Raw genomic sequence first — 20919 nt, forward strand, 5'->3', positions numbered from 1 at the left:
CTTTAGAAAAGGTTTCTGTATCTTTTCATTTCCTGTTGAAGAATTTTGAACTATGCGCAGATGAACGTTTCAAACATTCTAATTTTTTAGGATAAGGAAAAATTTTATAATTTTTTTATGAACTGTGCAACAACTCGGACATAATGTATAATAACTGTACAGAGTGATTTAAAAGGAAAGGTTAATAGTTTAGAAACTGATCCTAGTGTTTAAAATAAGCAAAAATGTTCATACAAACGTATGTCGAAAAAGATTTGTTGTTGAGTTTAGGCTAGCAAAAGGTTTGCCCGGTTTATAGTTCCCCCAGTGAAATAAGATCGTACTGAAGTTTTGAAGACGTTATATTCGAGGTTTCTTATGGGAATTGTTTCACTTAAAAATTGATTATTTTACATGAAAATTATAGGAGATACGGTTCTGGAATCTTATTTATTCAATTTTTCAGGTTGACAAGCATAAGAAACCATCGTTTACTCCTACATAACGTCTTTAAAAATTTCAATATTTTCTCATTTCACCGGGGTAACTATAATCCGGGCGAATTTTTTCATTAGCCCTAACTCGATAACAAAACATTTTCGGACATATGTTTGTATGAACTTATTTCCTTATTTTAAGTTTTAGAATCAGGTGCCGAATTATTTCCTTTTCCTCCTGAATTACTTTGTACATCGTTTCATAACAGGAATGGATAAATTAATTTTTTATTTTACACACTTTTGTAAAGTATTTGATCCACAAGTGGCATTAGCCGAAGCTTCTTTCTGTGAGGGTAATGAGGGAACTACATTGCCAATTAATGCGGCGACAGAGTGAATGGTGGCTTCATAGGGTTAAATCTTCATTTCCGTCTGATTGGTTTACTTACAAGCAACAGTGTATTCGGCTTGTGAAAAAAGGAAATGGTAAACTACTTTACTATTCTCTTTATCTGTTAATTTTGATTGGTGTGATTGTTTTTTACTAGAGCCGCTACGTCACTTTTTAAAACGATTATTATTATATCAGATCGCTTACAATTTTGTAGTAACACATAACATTAATATATAAATGCGAAAATTTGTGGCGGTTCATTCGGTAAGCAACAACATGAAGAACCAACCGACCGATTGCTTTCAAATTTTCAGAATATATTCGTGTTTTCTGAGGGAAGGTTTTAAGCCGTAAATCAAGGCCCTAGTCTCCTTGGAGGAGAAGTTCTGAATTTTGGTTCTTGTACAAAGACCTAACACCTTTTTTAATTTTATTTTTCCTCGTAAAAATAATATACGATATATTCATTTTATATTATAACATATCCGATTTTCAGTACCTTGACCCCCTTCCTAGGTATAGGGTATTCTAGGGTAATGGAAAGGGGAACCAAAACGGATATTTTTGTCTACAACAGGAGCGTATCACAGCTTCTGTCAAGAACGAGGGAAACATTGAAGGAAAGATAGCTTTTCTGGCTTTATTTATTATTTATCAGTATTATTCTCAACCATGAGGATGACGAACACTTTCGGGGAGGGTCCATCTAGCTAGACGACATGTACTACGGCTGGCCCAAATTTATTTTGATTATAAAATATATATATATATATATATATATATATTTTTTTTAATGGAACTGTTTATTTTGAAATTATTTTACAAGAAAATGTAACTGAACCCCTAATTATATTTCCGAAAAAAATTCCTCCCATCCATTCAAATGTTATTTTTTGTTGACTATAGCCTATCAAAGAGTATAAAGGCATCCTTTAGACAGAATTGAAAATAATTTTATCATATTTTCAACGTTTCATTTATTGTAAGACATTCTGCATTAATGCAGAATGTATTATTTCTGTATTTTAAAATACAGCAATAATCCAATCCCTCCCTTTAATATTCTTGATATTAAATGGCGAACTTAATCTTTTTGTATCGGAAAGAATTACATGAAATTATTAAGTTTATATTATTTAATTTTCGTACAATTTTATTTTGTCGTTTTTCCCATTCATGAATATTTACTATTTGTATGTTACCTATATTCAGAAATGAATAAACACACTTTGAATGAAATTAAAAAACTGTTTTATAAACTGCGGACTTATTCCTAGGTATAAGTTGTAGTTTGTAATTGTAATAATTATGAATCATAAGAGAAAACTTTTATTTTTGTTTTAAACTCTTATTTGTTTAATGTTATGTATAATGGTTTATTTTTTTGTTTTAAATTGTTAGCATACTCATAATTCAAACAAAATACTGTACAACATTTGTAATTTTTTGCTTTAGATAAAAATGGTATCGCTAAGTTACAGCTCACAGATTTACAAAAAGGGGACAAAACATAAATTCTTAGGGTACATTTAGCGTTTGGTTGTTAGTTTGATATTAAATTATTACTTGAGTTTTTAATTTATTTTTGATCAAAACTCAGTTTAATTTTATTCAAAGGTAAGATTTAATCTTTCAAAATTAATCGTTATTTCTTATTAAAATTGTTTAAATTAGAAATTTAATTATACAAATTTTTGAAACTTATCGGTTGTAATAGTGATCTCTTTTATTTTACAAATGCTAATTGTATGTAAATATCTTTGTGTTAATTTTATGTGGTATCTGTGTTATTAATTAAGATAATTTTTCAGGTAAACAGAATGTCGTGCAAAGTTTTTAATATATTATTTTGTAAATTTAAAAAAAATATATTAATCTTTTACATTTCTTATATTGTTTTCTTTTCTTAATTTAATTCGTTGGATAAAATTGTAAAATTAGCAAAAAATATTTGATGGAGGTTCTAATTTGTCATTTCAACTGATTGATTGTTTATATTAAGAGAGCTCTTTGTATTCCATTTGAGCATTAACCTCCCTGTTTATTGTGTTTCCGTTTATTTAAAGTCATTTTCCAAAATTACTCGTACAATAATTCACTTGCCAGAAAGACATTTGTTTATAAAAAATTATCTTTGAATAAGGTTTTTTTCAGTGGCATTTTGAATTCGGTTTCACTTGATGAATAATAATAATAATTAAAATCCAGTAAAAAATTGAAATTAATAATTGTATTTAGTTTTTATTTTTATTTTGGAATGATTAAGGTTTTATTTTAAAATCATTGAGCAAATTACCTAAATTTAATTTAAAATGACGGGTAATTGGCTCCAGTACCTCTATTTGGGGCAGATGAACCTATTATTTTACTGTTTGTATTGCGATTTAGTGAGGTAGTTTTTCAAATGCAGCCCTTAAAATATTCCTCGTATTCAATAAAAGTTAAAATAAGATTTTTCTATTGTTTTACAATCATAAAATAATATTTTTTATTTAAAAAATAATTATTTTATAAAGTTAAAAATGTATAATATAAAAGTTGACTTCTTTTAAGACAAACAAAGGTTATAATCTAAAATTAGAGAATAACCATTAAAATTGTTTCTTACATTTTTGAGAAATAAATCTATTTCTTTTGATTTCTATTATTTTTTTTAATTTTCAGATAAATTCCATAAAAATGCAAGTTTTATCACATACTAATTTAATTATGATTCAAAAAATAATTTGTTGTTTTATAAAAATAATAACGATTTTAAAATAAAATTACCAAACTTAAAAATTATGTCTTCTTAAGACAGAATTGTTGTTATTTTTTTTAATAGAACCGAAAATAGAATTGGATATATTTGTGTTTTTATGCAAATATGGTATAATCTATTTTGAGTGATATTTGTTTTTTTGTTTTACCATGAATTGGGTTTTTTCTAGATAAAAATTAAAATTGATAAATTATATAATTTTGTATTATAACTTGACAATTAATTACAATAAATACATGCAAATAAATAAAACAAATGGAAAAGAATTTAAGGTTTATTATTTTAGGAAATATGTTTACTAAATCATGCCCAATCTGTAATTGAAAGTTTTTTCTTATCAGGGTTTAGTAGGAAATAGAAATGAAAATCATGCCGATCGTTTTTTTTTATAATTTATTACTCACTGTACGGTTTTTTTAATGATAACGTACCTCTTCCATAGCAGATGGCTAAAAAACACAGATGGAAATATTAGATTGTAATAGCTGATTTGTGTGTTTTTTTTTGTTTTTTTTTCTGTACTTTTCCAGAAAATATTTTAATGATTCACTCATTAATTTTTATAAATGAAATATAAATTTTAATTGAAATTATTATTTCTGAAAACACAATTATTATTTAAATAGCTACCAGGCAGTATATTTTTCCTTATACTGAACGCACAAAAGTCCAGTGTTACTCTAGTCTGATTGGCTTATTCTATAAAAGTGGGGCAGTAGCGCTGATTTTATTTTTTCCACCAATTTCTGCGCATCTCTTAAAAAAATAAAGCGTTCTAAATAATAATAAAAATATATTGCTATAATAATGCTGTATACATAAATATATATAGAGTGTATCATGAAGTTATCCTGGGACTTTCATAACCTATTCTACTCGTGAAAGTAATTGAAAAAGTTAATATAAATATTTGCCATGTAAATATTTGTCATAAATTGCTTTGTTGCGAGTTACGGGCAGTGAAAAATTTTGCTTGGATTTCAGCTACCTTAGTGAAATGTGGTGGCAATGAACTTTTTAAGACGTTAATTAAGGGCAGAATTAGTGATTTCTTATGGTTATTGACCTGAAAAATCGAATAAAATAGATCCCAGAACCGTATGTACAGTAGTTTTTGATAAATCTGGTGTGAAAAACAATAAATTGGGGTAATAACCCATTTTTTTATGTTTGAGTACGGTAACTTTTTCAATACATTTCTTGGCACGCTTCTGTACTGCTTTTGTTGCTCTTTTTAGTTCTTCAGGGCTGTCCTTAAGTTGCTCAGCCGTATCCATAATGCGGACAATTAATTCCTCACAAGAATGTATTTTTATTTTGTATACAAAAGTAGCAATACAGAGGTGTGCCAAGAAATGTGTTGAAAATGGCGAGCTCATTTTTGGACATTTATTTTAAACTGATGCGTATAATTCATTTTGGTCTAGTGTACTGTTTATAAATAAAATTCAAATTTTTCTAACTTTACTTTGTTCTATTCAACTTATGTTACACTCCCTTTATTAAATTCCCTACAAGTTTTGTTTAAAAATTTTATGTGTTGATTACTCATTTAACAAAGTTATTGTAAAGTTTTTGTCAAACATAAAAACAGGGGATTTTTACCCCAATTTATTGGTTTCCACCCCAGTTTTCTCAAAAACTACTGCAAATACGGTTCTGGGGCGTATTTTATTCGATTTTTCAGGCCAAAAAATATAAGAAATCGCCAATTCTGTTCCTTAATTATCGTCCTAAAAATTTAAGTACGACCTCATTTCACTGGGGTAGCTGAAATCCGACCGAAATCTTTCATTAACCATAATTCACAAACGAAGTATTTTATTAGGACGTATGTTTATATGAACTTATTCTATTATTTTCTCAATAGAATAGGTTGTGAAAGACCGGGGAGAACTTCGTGAGACATCTGTATACGTATAAAAAATGTAATGAATAGCAAAAATAATATAAAACAGCTTATTGTTATTAAAACTAGAATTACTTATTTACAATGAATAAATATGTAATATGTTTATAATAAATGAATTATTATTACATATAATTTAATAGGCCAAGAAAAACAAATATTTAAATAATTTATTTATTTACATCTTAAAACTAAAATGCTTAGAGTTTACAAAAATTATTGGAAATAACTAAATTTCAGTTAATATTTTAAATCATTTTTAAAAGATAATAATAATAATAATAATAATATTGGTATACTTAATTAAAGGATTTATTTTATAATAAGAAAATTTATTATTATAAGAATTTATGCTGTACACAGTCCATGCTTTTAGATTGCATTATACATTTTTATCCACAGTTTTATCTTTTATGAACTAAAAACGGTTTAATTTTGTGTTATCAGGTTTGCTCATGTATTTGTGACGTGAATGTTGTATTTGTCCATGTAAGAATACGAGATAGATACGCATTTTGTTTGATATTATACTCAATTTTCCATATGTTTGTCGGTGCACATAAGTTCCCTTACTTTGATACTTTGCAGATATAACTTAAGTTGTCAAAAACTGGTCGCTGTACCGTACCAGAAATATTGCGTACTTTCTAACCTTTATTTTATGAAACGTAAATAATACAAGTAGATAATAAGATGTGAACTTCTTTTTCGATCAGAATTTACATATACTTACCTTACTTACCTTAGGCTCGAGGAAAGCATTGATATGAGCTGTATTCTAAATCGAGGCCAATATGGCTTCATGAAAGGGGTTGGCACCGAGGATTGCATCTTAAATGCTCTTACCGAGGTGGAAAGCGCCGACTGCAAATATGTTTTGGCTATTTTTATTGATATAGAGGCAGCATTTCCTTCCTTGTGTTGGAGTTCTGTCCTCTATGCTTTGGAACGCCGCAATGTTCCCAGAGCCCTGCAGGCCGTGGTAAGAGACTATTTGTCTAACCGTACGGCACTGTTTAAAGATGCGCACCTAGTTGTGGAAAAATCCGTCACCAGGGGAAGCCCGCAGCGTTCCGTTCTCGGTCCCCTGCTGTGGAACCTGGTGTTTGATGGATTTCTGGGGTTGACATTCCCAGAAGAAGTCACGGTCCAGGCTTTCGCCGATGACTGTTTCCTTTTAGTTCGTGGTAATTCACGACCGCAGCTAGAAAGTAGAGCGCAGGCGGTTTTGTCAACCGCCGAGGGCTGGATGGACATGCAAAATTTAAAGATTTCTGTGCCCAGGACGAAGGTTATGCTTCTGAAGGGTGCAGACAAATTATCAACCAGTCGAAACCCCCACATTAAATATAAAGGCTGTGTAATCAGCCGAGTAAGGGTTCATAAGTACCTAGGTGTTTTGTTTGGTGATAAGTTGCTTTTTAGCAACCACATTAAGCAAGTTGCGGCGGACGCTGTCTCTGTGATGCACAAACTTAGAAGGATTGCTCGGAAAGACTACGGGCTGTCGGGTCGCCAAATGTACTTGGTGTACCGAGGTGTCTTCGAGAGTATGATCGCGTAAGCGGCGCCAGTCTGGGCGCATAGGTTGCATAGAAATAGAGTACTACTTCAAAATTTAAGGAGTGCCCAGCGCAGAGCCTTAATAGTATGCACTGGTGTTTTTAAAACAACCTCCTACGAGGCTACCACCGTATTGGGAAAGGCTCTCCCAATCGATTTAGTGGTGAAAGTTCGAGCAGCCATGTGGAAGTTGCGAAGAGGTCGGGAAACCGAGGTATTTGGGATGCGGTTTCGAGCCGGGCTAGAACCGAAGCGGAACGACTATCACAATGCACCGGGTCCAAATTTCGTTCAGTTGCCAATTTCCCGCCTGCGGAAGAGGCTATGGAGCCTCGCGATGGATGCATGGCAGCATGAATGGCACACCACGAATAAGGGAAGATCCCTGTATAGATTTATACAGGATCTGGGGGGATGGTATGCCTCGAATTCATTTTTAAGGGCGTCGGGTGCCCAAGTGCTCACCAACCATGTGAATTTGATGCAATATCTGTTTAGGTTTCGCCTAGCGGCTGATGAGTTGTGTGTCTGCGGGGAGGTCCAGTCGAACGAACATCTTATGTTCGACTGCCCTGCTCTTGGGGGGGCCAGAGACCGGGCCACCCTGGAACTTAGAGGTCAGGGGGAAAACTGGCCGCTCATAAACGGCGAGTCGATGTGGCGAGAGCCGCATTGTCGGACCGTGTGGGGGTTCCTCGATGAGGTTGCGATGTTCAACCGTCATCGTTAGATTTTAAATTTAAATGGGATTTATTGATTCCTTTAGCGGAGCTGTGGGAAGTCCTTATCCGAAATAATGGCTGGCCACCAGCCAGTAAAAGCTCCAAGCGCTTTAAATGGTGGACAGGCACTAGCTGGCTGACAGCGACCGAGGCGTGGCGGCTTAAATTGCCGTCTTTTTAACTTGTAACCTTTTTTAGTTTTAATTTGTAACATGGGGTGCGCCTCCCCGATCTAGTTTTAATTTGACAAGTGAGCGGTAGGGACACGTAAGCGGGTGCTATACGGCACCCAGCTTAACCGCTCACGCAAGATAGGAGCTCACTAGGAGCATTAGGAATAACGAGGTCGCAAATCTGTTTTGAGGCACAGCAGCCGTTTTTTGGCACGGAACATTTGGTTTATGCTCTAGGGTGACCGAATGGGGTGATGGTGGGAGAGATGCCAGCTAACCAAATACTTACCTTATTTATTTGTTACCATAAAAATAGTATATATGAAATGATGACACTCACTTCACGATGCAATGTCTGAAATTTGAAACTCTTATTTTAAATTTTCTAAATAAAATACCCTTTCGGTACTTTATAAAAAATTCCTCAAGTATGTATTACCCACGTATTTAATGGTTGAAAACTATAGGAGAGTTGAGATGTATGTCCGTTTAACAATTCCTGGTGGGTTCGTCTAAATCGTCCCATAAATCATGAAAGATTATCTTCTTCAACTTCGTAAATGAGTGGAACAATCAGAAATTAATTGGTTATATAAAAAAAAAACCTCTGTTTAGCCTATATAAAACATATTTTTCTCTGCAGCCGATTTTTCTTCCGATGACTACATACTACAGTATATACTACATTCATCGTTCGCACAGCTTTCTGTCATTAGTCTTTTACGCAAAAAATATTATTTATTTTCCTTATGACCTAGTAAAAATCTTTATTATATCTTTCACTCAAATATTAATATTTTGGTTAAAAAAGTTTGTTTACTCATTCTTTTAAATTCACACCCAAACGGGGTGATTCAGGAGGAAGGAGAATAATTTGAAAGCTGATTCTATGGAAAAAAATTCATACAAACATTTATGTCCGAGAATGCTTTGTTATCCAAGTACATCTAGCAAAATATTTCAGCCGGATTTTAGTTCTCCCTGGTGAAATGAGGCCATACTGAAATTTCTAAGGCGTAATTTAAGGGGTAAATTTATGGTTTCTTATTTTTAGACGTGGAAAAAGGAATAAAACGGGTCTTAGAATTATATCTTTTATAGTTTTCATAAAATCCAATATAAAACAGAAAAATTCGGTGACGAAAAGGTTTTTTCTAGGTTTTAAGTAAAATAATTCTGACAAAGACTAATAAGTGCGTAAATTTGTTATCAAAATTTGTAGAAAATTATTTGATTTTAGGAAAATTGTTGTAATAAAGACTATTAAAAAACAACTTTTATTGTTAGAAATAAAACGGAACAAAACTTAACAGAAAAGTTTTATGATTCTATAAAAATTAAAAGCGACTGTTTTTAGTACAATAAATTTAGACCTGTGAAAAATAAAAGAAGTTTAATTTTAAAAAAATACTCAGTGGTTTATACTGTATTAATTTACAATAAATATTAAAAAAACTTGACCATTGATATCAATGCTCTTTTCAACTTGTTTTCTTTCATTTTCTGTAAGGATACCCTTACAGAAAATGATATCCAACGTAATGATATATTCGGGTTCCTTAATGAGGGCACCATCCATCATTGAGAATGCGTGGTCCGGTGATCTAGGTGGCCAATTTAACGGCCACTTTTCATCTAAGAATTGCCTTAATTCATTCGTGAAATGTATTAATGTTCCAACAACTTGATAATACATTTCAATTCGTTTTGCCAGTGAGAAGCTTTCAAGCAATGTAAGAAATTCATTGTTTAAAGATTCTAGATAATTTCTTACCATGACACGTTCTTATAGTATGAAGGAGCCTATTAATTGGTTGTCGATAATGCCACACCAAACGTCGAAAAGCGTTGCTGGAAATTTGGTTCAACTATAGCATGTGAGTTTTCTTCAGAGTATCGATGTGAGTTCCGTGTGTTGTTTATGCCCTGACAGGAAAAAGTAGCTTCGATCGAATATAGTGTGAACGGAATTACGTGGCAATTATTATTAACCCACTGACAAAATTGGAGTCGTTTGACATGGTCACAAAGCTGGAGGTGCTTTACTTCCTGAACACGATAACGCAGTCCGTGTTTCCTTTGTACTGTACTTTGTGTAACGTTTAGTCGTGTAGAAATTCTTTGCGTGTAGGACTAAACTATACAACTTGAAGATTGTTTTCTCTTTCGTCACAAAATCCGGTTGACGTTAAGAAGAAATATCTGGATGGTACTGGGAAATATACCACACTCCCAAAGTTTATCAAAAGCTCTACAGAATACTTTACGGTTTGAAACTACTTCCGGGATACCTAAGTTTTTCTTCAACCGCACCTGGAGCACTTCCATCGTAAAAGCTGCATTCAAAATCATATCAGCATATTCTGCATGAGTGAAGAGACGCGGTATTTTTCAAAACAAAGAATTCAAAACGGAATTTCACTTTTATAAATAAAGATTCAGCTAGTAAAATTTACCTACAGTTTAAAGTACAATGAACACAAAATCACTATATAACTTTATTCTCAAAAATAATTAAACACAATCAAAATTATGTCAAAAACAATTAAAACGCCTAACGTTTATTATTGACAGGTAACCACAATTTTGTGAAAGAAATGAGTAATATTCTAACTAATTTCGATGCATAAAATTTAAAAAAGTTATTGTACTTGAAAACTAAAAAAAAAAACGTGTTTTTCGTCACCGAATTTTCCTGTTTTACGTTGATATCATGAAGACTACGGAGATAGTTTTTTTGAAAGTGTTTTTTAAAAAATTTATTTTGAAAAAGCCCTACGTTGTTGTTCTGATCTTGATTGAAGGTAATTCAATTGATTGTGGTCATTCCAAAAAATTATGATAGCATTAAAATGTTTGCAAGATAAAACTAAAATATGAACCATTTTAATGTAAATGTACCTATGTACACAGTGTATGCAAAAATGTTTTATATCGTATGCACATGGAAAAATTTCGGAGATACAGCGATCTGTTTTTACCTAAAAAAATAATCATATAATCATATAAATTTATACATTATTTATTTATTTTTATTTTACTAATGTGTAAACTGCAATTTTTTCAACTAGTGAACAATAAGCAACTCCTCCCCATGGCCCAAAGAGATGACGATGATATGTATGACATGTAAATGAGGTGTAGTCTTGTACAGACTCGGGCCGACCATTCCTGAGACGTGTGGTTAATTGAACCCAATCACCAAAGTACCATAAAGAAACCAAATCCAAAGTAACCACAAAAAAAACCGCCGAAGTACACCGCTATCCACTGTCTAGTTTTAAAATTCATATAAAAGCAATTAATTTTTACTAGGATTTAAATCTCAGAACCTTTGACTTCGAAAAACAGCTGTTAAACAACTGATTTGCGACGGCGAGTTAACCACTAGAACTGATGACTAGAAAAATATTTTTTTCTGAACTTGATTTTTTTTTACAGTGGTGCTGTTTCTAAAGCAGAGCTGATGCCTGCCTACAAATTTAGCAAAGGAAACAGTCTGTTAGTCCGTGCGTAACTGTGAGACAAAGCAGTAAAAATTAAAGAAGAAAGTTTTTTTAAAAGTAATCCTATAATTTCAACTTTTTTTTACATATAATTAAGAAATCTTTGGTGAACAATAAAATAAAGAAGAGTAGGAACTGTAGGACAAAAGTTTCGGTAAATTTCAGTAAATATTAACGTGGAGAAATTTCATGAATCTGGTAAGAAGCAGCAGCAGATGCCTGCTAGTACCTCAGATCCGTAACCTTTCACTTCATACTGCGTCTCAAAACTCATTATTTTATGACTAACAAATTCTCAGTATTTTGTGACTGATGACTTATTTCTCTCCACTTCCTGTTTCACATGTGAAATATTATTTTTTATATATACAAAGTAAAACACGTAGATTATTGTAATGAAGTGTTTTTGCATTAATTATCGACTGTTCTCAATAGAACCCTTGGGTATGTTTTGTTTAATTGTATACTAAGTTGAAGAAATATTTAAGATCGTTATTACTACAGTTAATCAATATTCCAATAAAATAACATTGTTTCAATACATTAAAATGATAATTTTATTGTGTTATAACGCATAAAAATGTTTTAATAATTAATTAATTTTGTTTATAATTAGTGTATCAATAATTTTAGAAAATATCAATTGTTTTTTTTTTGCATGTAAACTGTGTTCTAAAAATAATTTTATATGGACTAGATGTCAATGTTCTTTTTAATTTTTTTGGCACCACTGACGAAACTAAACAGAGGACTGATTGTTTCCTTATATTCTTATCTTTAACTTTTTTTTTCTTAAGTTAATGATGGTTAAATGATGGTAAATGATGGTTAAATGATGGTTAATGATGGTATTTCCTTTATATGTTCTTTTATTTACTTTCTTGTTAACCATGTTTTATATTCAAAGTCATTACGAGACTAACAGATCAAAAGAAAGTAATAATTATAATAATAATAATGCAAATAAAATCTTAATAAAATCAAAATATTTTTGAATAAATTGTTACTAATGAAATTTTACTTTGGGATATGATTTGTGTTTGTACGTAGTTGATTTCGAACTTGACATGTTATCGACATTTATTTTTTAATTTCTGTTTGATATTTGGGATATTAAAATATTTAATTATTTTTAATCCTAAGAAATTCTTAACTGTCTTCTAGACTGTAATCATAACAGTTTGTCTCTTATACTAAGAAAAGACATATCGAAATAATTATGTCCTTATTAATCTAATTTTGTCAAGCTATTGTGGAAATGATATCAGGCATTTAATTTTCTATTTTTGAGAATTTAATAATACCGTTGTATAATAATAGTAACCCGCCGGGTTGGTTTATTAGTGAGCTTGTCGTCGCAAATCAGCTGATTTCGAAGTTGAGTGTTCTAAGGTTCAAATCCTAGTAAAGGCAGTTACTTTTATACCGATTTGAATACTAGATCGTGGAAACCGGTATTCTTTAATGGTTGGATTTCAATTAACCACGCATCTCAGGAATGATAGACCTGAGACTGTAAAAGACTACGCTTCATTTACATTCATACACAACAACCTCATTCATCCTCTGAAGTAATACCTTACGGTGATTCTGGAGGCTAAATAGAAAAAGAAAAGGGTACAATAGTATTTTCTTCATAAGAAGATAATAGAAATATTTTATTATTATAGTACAGTATTTTTGATCATCTCATACCGCGGTATGAAAATTTAATGATAGTTTGTTGAACAAGCATTCATCTGATCTACCTGTATAAATTATATTCTCTACTACTTCCTACCTACAGCGGAGTGCCGTCAGAGGCACTCCGCCTTTCAGTCGGTAGCTTACCGACTGAAAGGCAATTAGACGCTAATACCAGTCTATCGTCTCTGCCTTACATTCGGAGAAAGCCTTTACTTGTTAAAATAGATAAATAAATTTAAAAAGCATTAATAATTACTATATGTAGACCGATTTTATGCCGATGAGAGAAGTAAAATTATGTTTGTGTTTCCAGAGTCGGTTTATTGTATTAACATGATATGAAACTAACAAAATAAGAGTACAAGATTGTGCGAATGAGAAACACTAACGGGCCTGAACGGGTTTTATAATTTCCATTTATCTTTTCTGAAAAAAGAGTTGGATTTTCATAAAAAATATATACCCCGTTTTTCATTTACCAAATTTTTTATTACCGGATGTCCGCTTCATATGAAAAAATACATGAACACAATAGAATCTTTTTTTCAAGATTTAATATTGTTTTTAGCTACGTTTAGGATCATTTATCCTTTGTTTCAAAGAAATTTAATAACCACATTTTTGGGAAGTGTGAAGAAAGACGTTTTTTTCTGGTGCTAAGATATCTTCAAATAATAAGAATATTTTTATTGACACATTGTCGATTGATTTTAATTGGGATATTATATTAGAAGTAATTATATTTATAGGATAAGATTTAGGATTTACATTCCAGCAAGAATGGACACGATTCCAAGAACACGATTGTACAGTGACGCTCAGTATGAGGAGTGAAAAAAATAAATCTTTTGAATGAGGCGGATAAATGGTTGATATACTAAAATATGGCTGACTAATTTTTGAGCAGATCAATTGAAAGAGAAATCAGTGCTGGACGGGGTAGATTTGACAATATGAAGGTCTTTCTGCAAACATCGACTTATTTGCTACCGACCTGAATTTGAGTGGTATTTTAGGGTTAAGATAAGGCTTTAGGTTTAGGGTAAGGCATGATGTTTGCAAGTAATATAGTGAGAGTTAGGACGTCTTAACAACAATCTACCATATTTTTAATCTATAACGGAGTCCGATAAACAGCAAGCGGAGAAGTAAAATTATTAACTGAGTTTCAGTTCCTCCTCCATTTTTCTCATTTTTTCCTACTCAGTAATATTTACTGTAGAAAAATGTTTGATCGTTTGATGTATCTGTTTTAAAAAGGCTAAATCTAGAAAATTAACGTTTATAGAAATTTACTTAATATAGACTGTTGTAGTTATCTTGAACTGAATTTCATGTTGTATCGTAACAGGTTGCATCTGTGTTAAAAGTTTAATCTTGATTAACCGTCTTAGATATAATTTTATGATAAATTCATTAACCAGGAGTAAATAATAAATAATACTCAGAGTATTAACGGAGAGAATTTTCGTTGTTACGACTCAAACCGGAGCGAATATTTACGTTTCGAAAAATTGGTTTGTTCTTCTTTATTTATTTTCTGTTTAGGAAATAAAAGGAAATTTCATTCTTATTAGCATTTCCTACCTGAAAGTTTTACGGACAAAAAAAAATTACTGACAGTTTGCTCTTTTGATCTTGGGATCCTTTCCAATCCCTATTCAGAAAAACCATTTAGAGTATGTTAATAAAAATAATTTTTGTGTATAAATATTTTCCTCTAAATAACTATACAAATTTAATTTTCTAGCTTCCATTGATTAGTGAGTCAGCCGGAGTCTTCCACTGTCGTATATATATATTGCAATTTTAAATCAATGATATTTTATATTAAATCAATAATTGGAATGGATAACCGTAGATTTACTTAATTGTTTCATTTGACATGACCAGAAAGTTATATGAAAGAATTAAGATGTCTCCATGATTCTTTGCTTTAAAAGAGATGGAAACGAAGAAAAAGAACGGTTCAGAAAGATAAAGCAGTTTGTAGAAGAGAGTACAGACAAAAATAAATAAAAGGAAGTTAAAAGCAAAAGAAAGAAAAGTTGAATAAAATATATATATATATATACTCTGTATGTTTAGATGAAGTAAAATTATAGTTGAACTTGTATTCAGTTCCCTATTGTTGCTTACATTATTTAATATTAAGCCTTTTAAACTTTATATTTTTGTCTTTTATCAAATATAACGTAACTTTTTTCATAATGTACAGGATTAAATTTCAAAATATCTCTCTATTCATTGGATTTTTCCCCTTCTTTTCCAATATTATCCTATTCAGAAATTCGGTTTATTGTATTTTCTGACTTGACGGTGTTAAAAAACGAATCGTTTTGTTTTTATTTTGAAAAAAATGCAGGATGTATTTCATAAAATTTATAAAGTTTATTAAAATATTATTAATTTCTAATCACGTTCAATTTTAATATAGAGGACGGTTCCGTCTAAGGAAGGTTTGTATCTAAACTGTGAGAAAGAATTCTTTATACAAACATGAAAAAATAAGTTCTCACAAATATATCTGAAAAAGTATTGTTTCTTCTGATTTTTTATCTCAAAAGCGATGTAGAAATATTTTAATGAAATTTAGTACACAGTAGTATACAAAATTTTATTTCATTTTTTAACGAAATGAAGAATTATAATAGATTATAATTTGGATTTCAAAATTTCTTTTTTGTCATTGATATTTAGATAAATATTAGTTTTCTCAAAGTATGCTTTTAATAAGATTAGGTAGTCAATTTAACTATGATTAAATACTAAATTTTCCAAAGTTAAAAAAAAAAATTTTGATTTACTTGTGATTTAATATGGATGTTGCAGATGTATACATAGAATACAACCCGGGTGGCTAGGGGCCCGCCTGGGTGCTTACTTCTCCAAATTAGAGGTTTTGGCATCGAGCAAGGGTTATCTGAGATATTCGCTGTTAAGATGAGAATGGATGTGTAAAGAACTCTTTGATGAAACTGCAGTTTGGAAGGGTGTAGGCATAGACCTCGTTCCGAAAGCGGACCAGTGCAGAGAGAGATACGGTATGTTTTTTATTAGAATCTTATTACATTTGTGAATTTGCTCCTTGATTTTGAAGTAAATCAAAAGAACTTAGTAAATTGAATTATAGGACAAAATTGTTTTTGTGATCAACAACAATTGTTTGTTGTTGCATCGGTAGCGTCCTGGGAGTCAGGATTTAGTGATCAACACTTATTTTTTGCTATGAGAGTTTTTGGTGTTTACAGACTTAATCAAGTAATGATCTAATTGAAGTTAAATATGGGAATAGTTTTTGTGTGAAACCTTCGGTGTTAGAGGAAGGTGCGGGGATCGCGTTTTCGTGAAATTCGATAGTTGTGGGCTGTAAGTTTTGCTGGGTGGTCGTGGTTTGAAGAATCCATACGAAGGCGATAGTAATTTGGGTAAATATACTGATGGAAATGTCTGCCGGGGTAAGGATGGTGATTTTAACATGCACGTTGATAATAAAGCGAATAAATATTATGTAATTTAACTCGAATTTTTTTTCTCGAGAAACGTTAATATTGACAAAACTACGCTAAAAATATAATTTTTCAAAAATATACTTTGAAATTTATTTTATTAATTCAAACATCTATAAAAAAACATTTTAATACGTCCTTATTACTTATTAGTAGGACTGAAAACGTTCAGGATTTAATTTTAGCTATCGTTTATACACAGTTGATTATAATATTAAAAAGAATAAAATAAAATTAAAATAAATAAATAAAATTAAGAAAACAGGGATAAAAGATAAAATACTAGCAGACACTATTGTTGGTTGTAGGTACGAATTCATAAAAATAAGGATTACATTTGAAAATAATTCTATTTATTAATATAAAGCAAATTAACTTACTATTACTACAAAATTATCGTATATTTTGATTTCTATCAATTTACAAAGAATAATTTTCAAATTACTGTGAAAAAATTATTCATATTGCTTGATAAAAATTGATATCAGTTAATTTTTGGAAATTATTTTAACTATATGATTTCCTGAAATTCTCCAAAAATAAAATAAATTAACATTATACTATTTATTCATTAAAAACAGAAATATAACTATACTTTCTTTTATTTCAAGGTAAAGTGAACTCTTGTAGTCATTGTGAATACATTAAGTAAATAGCCTATTATTATAGGACTATTGTGCTACTTTTAAAATAATTTTATTTTTTAATTGATTTTCTTGTCAGTGATTTTATTTTACAGCAAGTGTAGATTAAGAAGTGTAAATTAAGTTTAATTTTAATTTTTAAATTTTTCTTCCTTATTTTCCTCAATGGAAGGAAAAATAAGGCCTCCTCCACCCCGTTCTCCCACCACGGAAGTGTCCGACGGTGGAGAGGAAAGCGGGTCTGGCGCTAGGAAGCGCCAGAAACGCCGGGACTCCGCGCCTCCTATGGAGGCGGAGCCCGTAGCGGGCTGCAGCAAGGCTGCAGCAGCTGCCAACTCGCAGGCTGATGATGGGGCCCCATCACAGCCTGCTACCGTCAGGCGGGAGAAAATCCCGCCGATAATGCTGGACTGCCCGAAAGAGTGGCCAGCATTGGCGAGGGACATAAAGTCGAGGATTGGGGGGCGCCTGGTGGCTAAAAGCACCGGGCTCTCGATAAGGCTGCAGCTGGGCAGCGAGGCGGATTACCGGGCGGTGCAGAGTTTTCTGCACTCGAAGGGAATCGCCTTTCACTCCTTTCAGCTCCCGAAGGACAGGGAGCTGAAGGTGGTTATACGGGGGATCCCCTATGGGGCTGCCCCGGAGGAAGTAAGGGAGGAACTGACCTCCCTTGGCTATGAGGTGGTTTCGGTTAAGAAGCTCCTCACAAGGGACGGTCGGGAAACCCCGACCTGCCTAGTGGCCCTTAAGAGGACCCCTTTGGCCCGGGCCATTTATGACCTTGGCAGTATTTTTTACTGCAAGGTCGCAGTGACTGCATTTGTGTCACGAGGGGGGCCACCCCAGTGCCACAGATGCCAGAAATTTGGACACTCGTCCAATTACTGCCAGAGGGCCCAGCAATGCGTAAAGTGTGGTGGAAACCACGACACTTCTGCCTGCGTCAAGCCGCGTGAGGAACCAGCCTCATGCGTCAACTGTAAGGGGCCACATCCGGCCAATTACAGGGGCTGCCCCTATTATAAGGAGCAGACAAACAAAGTCAAGGGACTTAAAAAGCCCGCGACTTTGGACGGCCGCAGCTGGGCCCGTGTTGCCGGTGGGGGAAAAACAGTCCCCAAACCGGAGGTGCCGGCACCTGTGGCCAAAGCGGTCGTGAAAAAAGGGGAGGTACCCTCCCCAACACCCGCCAAGCCAAAACCGGCGGCAACCACCAAGAAGGTGGTGAAACAAAAGGCGGCGACAAAGCCGGCCCCGGCGAAGAAGGCCAAGCCTTCCTCGACGGGAAAGGCAAAGCCTGCTCCGGCTGGGAAGGCCAAGCAGGCTGTTAAAAACACTGTGGCCCCGCGCCCCACCAAAAGGGCGGCCGCGCCAAAAGGCACCCCCAGCGGCAATCCGAAACCGGCTACCCCGTTGGAGACCACTGGCATCGACTTCCTGTCGCAGATGACAGTGAAGGATATCCTGCCAGATATCATGATGGTTTTGCCACGCCTGCTCCAGGCAAAATCTCTCAAGGACTGTATTCAGTCCTTAATAGAGTGCCTCATGGCTGTACTGTCCAGGTATAGTTAGGCCCACCCTCAGACTCTTCCAGTGGAACGCCAACTCAGTAGTAGGCCGGACGAAGGAACTATGCCGTCTGGCCGAGGATCTACTGATAGACGTGATACTGTTGTCTGAGACGTGCTTGAACCCAAACAAGCAACTGACCCTTCGGAACTATTTTACATATAGGACGGATAGGCCAGTTCGACCCGGATCTCGCACCTCTGGTGGAACTGCGGTTTTAGTCCACAGACGCCATATGCATACGCGCGTTGTTCTTCATACAAACGTGATGGAGCAAACGTGTGTGCATGTGGAGCATCTGGGCACGGTGTATCGGCTGGTTTCGGCTTATAGCAAGCCGAACGACGCGGTAACCGGCGCAGATCTGGATGCCGTGCTGGAAAATTGGGATGGGCCCGTGATACTCATGGGCGACCTCAATGCCAAACACGTGTCATGGAACAGCATTCTGACAAATCCGAATGGCAGATTGCTGTACGAAAGGGCGAGAGCCCGCCGCTTGGTCGTCGTAGGCCCTGAGGTGCCCACGTTCGTGCATCGCTCAGGCAGATCTAGGCCTGACGTGCTGGATATCGCAGTCATGAAGGGGGGTACCCTCCCATTCATGATTGAAACGATAGAAGACCTCAGCTCGGACCATTCCCCTGTCCTGTTGGAACTAGGTCAGGCAGGGGGTGGCCGAGATCCCCCGCCTATACCCCGAAGGTCAGTCAACTGGAAAAGGTTCTACGAGACCCTCCAGCGGGAGTACAGGCCGGTAAATCCTGAGCTCCTGAACACCCCGGAGGAAATCGACGACACTGTCGGGCGCGTCACGTCGTCAATGACCGAGGCCCTGGCAGGCAGCTCATCGGCCAAAACTCGAGCAGTTGTTCGAAACGACCTCCCTCCTCATATCTCCGAAGCCATAACGGAGAAACGACGACTGAGGAGGAGATATCGAATCACCCTGTCCCCCGCTGATAAGCGGGCCTTTTATAATCAAACGGACAGGGTAAAACAACTGCTGACAAGCCATCGAGAGGATTCGTGGAACGAATACCTCGCCTCGGTCTCTGACGACATCTCCTCGGTGTTCAGGTTGAACAGGAGACTGCGAGAAGGGAAGAAGCCTCGCCATCCGGTTGTGGGGCAGCGAGGTTTTCTTGCATACTCGGAGGCGGAGAGGGCCGAGGTATTCGCCGATACCTTGGAGGAGCAGTTCACTCCAAACCCCCCTCCCTCCCCGAACGACGAGCACACAACCGAGGTGGAATCCTTTCTTGTAGATTATTTCTCACAGGTGGAGGACGCCCCTCTAGAGATTGACCAAGTCACTGAAGCGGAAGTTTCCGCAGCCATTAAGGCCACAAGCCCCGACAAGGCCCCGGGTGTCGACGGGATCAGCGCCCGTGCATTCCGGAACATACCGGCCTCCGTGATTACAGCAATTTCGGTGATATTCACGTCCATTTTGTACGTTGGATATTTCCCGAATTGTTGGAAAACGGCCAAAGTCGTATGTTTACCCAAACCGGGGAAAAGTTTACTTTTCCCACGGAATTATAGGCCAATCTCCCTGTTACCGGTATTGTCTAAGTTGTTCGAGAGGATTTTTCTCGAAAAACTGAGGCGATACATGGAGGGAGAAGTGCGGCCCGAGCAATTTGGGTTCAGGGAGGGTCACTCAACCACCCTCCAACTGGTAAAAATAATAGACGACCTTGTCGGAGGCCTGAACAGGAAACGGGTGACTGCAGCCGTTTTTCTGGATGTGGCCAAGGCCTTTGACAAAGTTTGGCATAGCGGGCTGCTTTATAAGCTAGCGCGATCGGCGATCCCGTACCGCTATGTCAGACTGATGCGGTCATATCTGCTAGACCGACATTTTGTCGTGCGCGTAGGGGAAACGATTTCCTCTACCAGAGAAATAGCCGCTGGGGTTCCCCAAGGAGCAGTACTTTCCCCGTTCTTGTACACCTTGTACGTGAACGATATGCCGCTGTCGGAAGGGGTCAAAACGGCCCTTTACGCAGACGACACGGCATATTTCTACGAATCCGCAAATGTGGATTACGCGGT

General features: G+C 35.0%; 1 protein-coding gene across 20 annotated transcripts in view; it reads right to left on the reverse strand.

Moving 5' to 3' along the window:
- Positions 1 to 20919, reverse strand: part of LOC142319274 (inactive dipeptidyl peptidase 10) — a 362606-nt gene that overhangs the window by 173308 nt on the left and 168379 nt on the right. For 14 of the 20 annotated variants that reach the window (XM_075356364.1, XM_075356358.1, XM_075356366.1 and 11 more), the window contains one exon: positions 4006 to 4023. The exons of 5 other annotated variants lie outside the window; for them this stretch is intronic. In XM_075356364.1, coding sequence (XP_075212479.1) covers positions 4006 to 4023 — 18 coding nt within the window. One more of the 20 variants, XM_075356374.1, reaches the window with a different exon arrangement.

The sequence above is a fragment of the Lycorma delicatula genome, chromosome 2, assembly GCF_047948215.1.
Source record: "Lycorma delicatula isolate Av1 chromosome 2, ASM4794821v1, whole genome shotgun sequence".
In the NCBI taxonomy this organism is placed as follows: domain Eukaryota; kingdom Metazoa; phylum Arthropoda; class Insecta; order Hemiptera; family Fulgoridae; genus Lycorma; species Lycorma delicatula.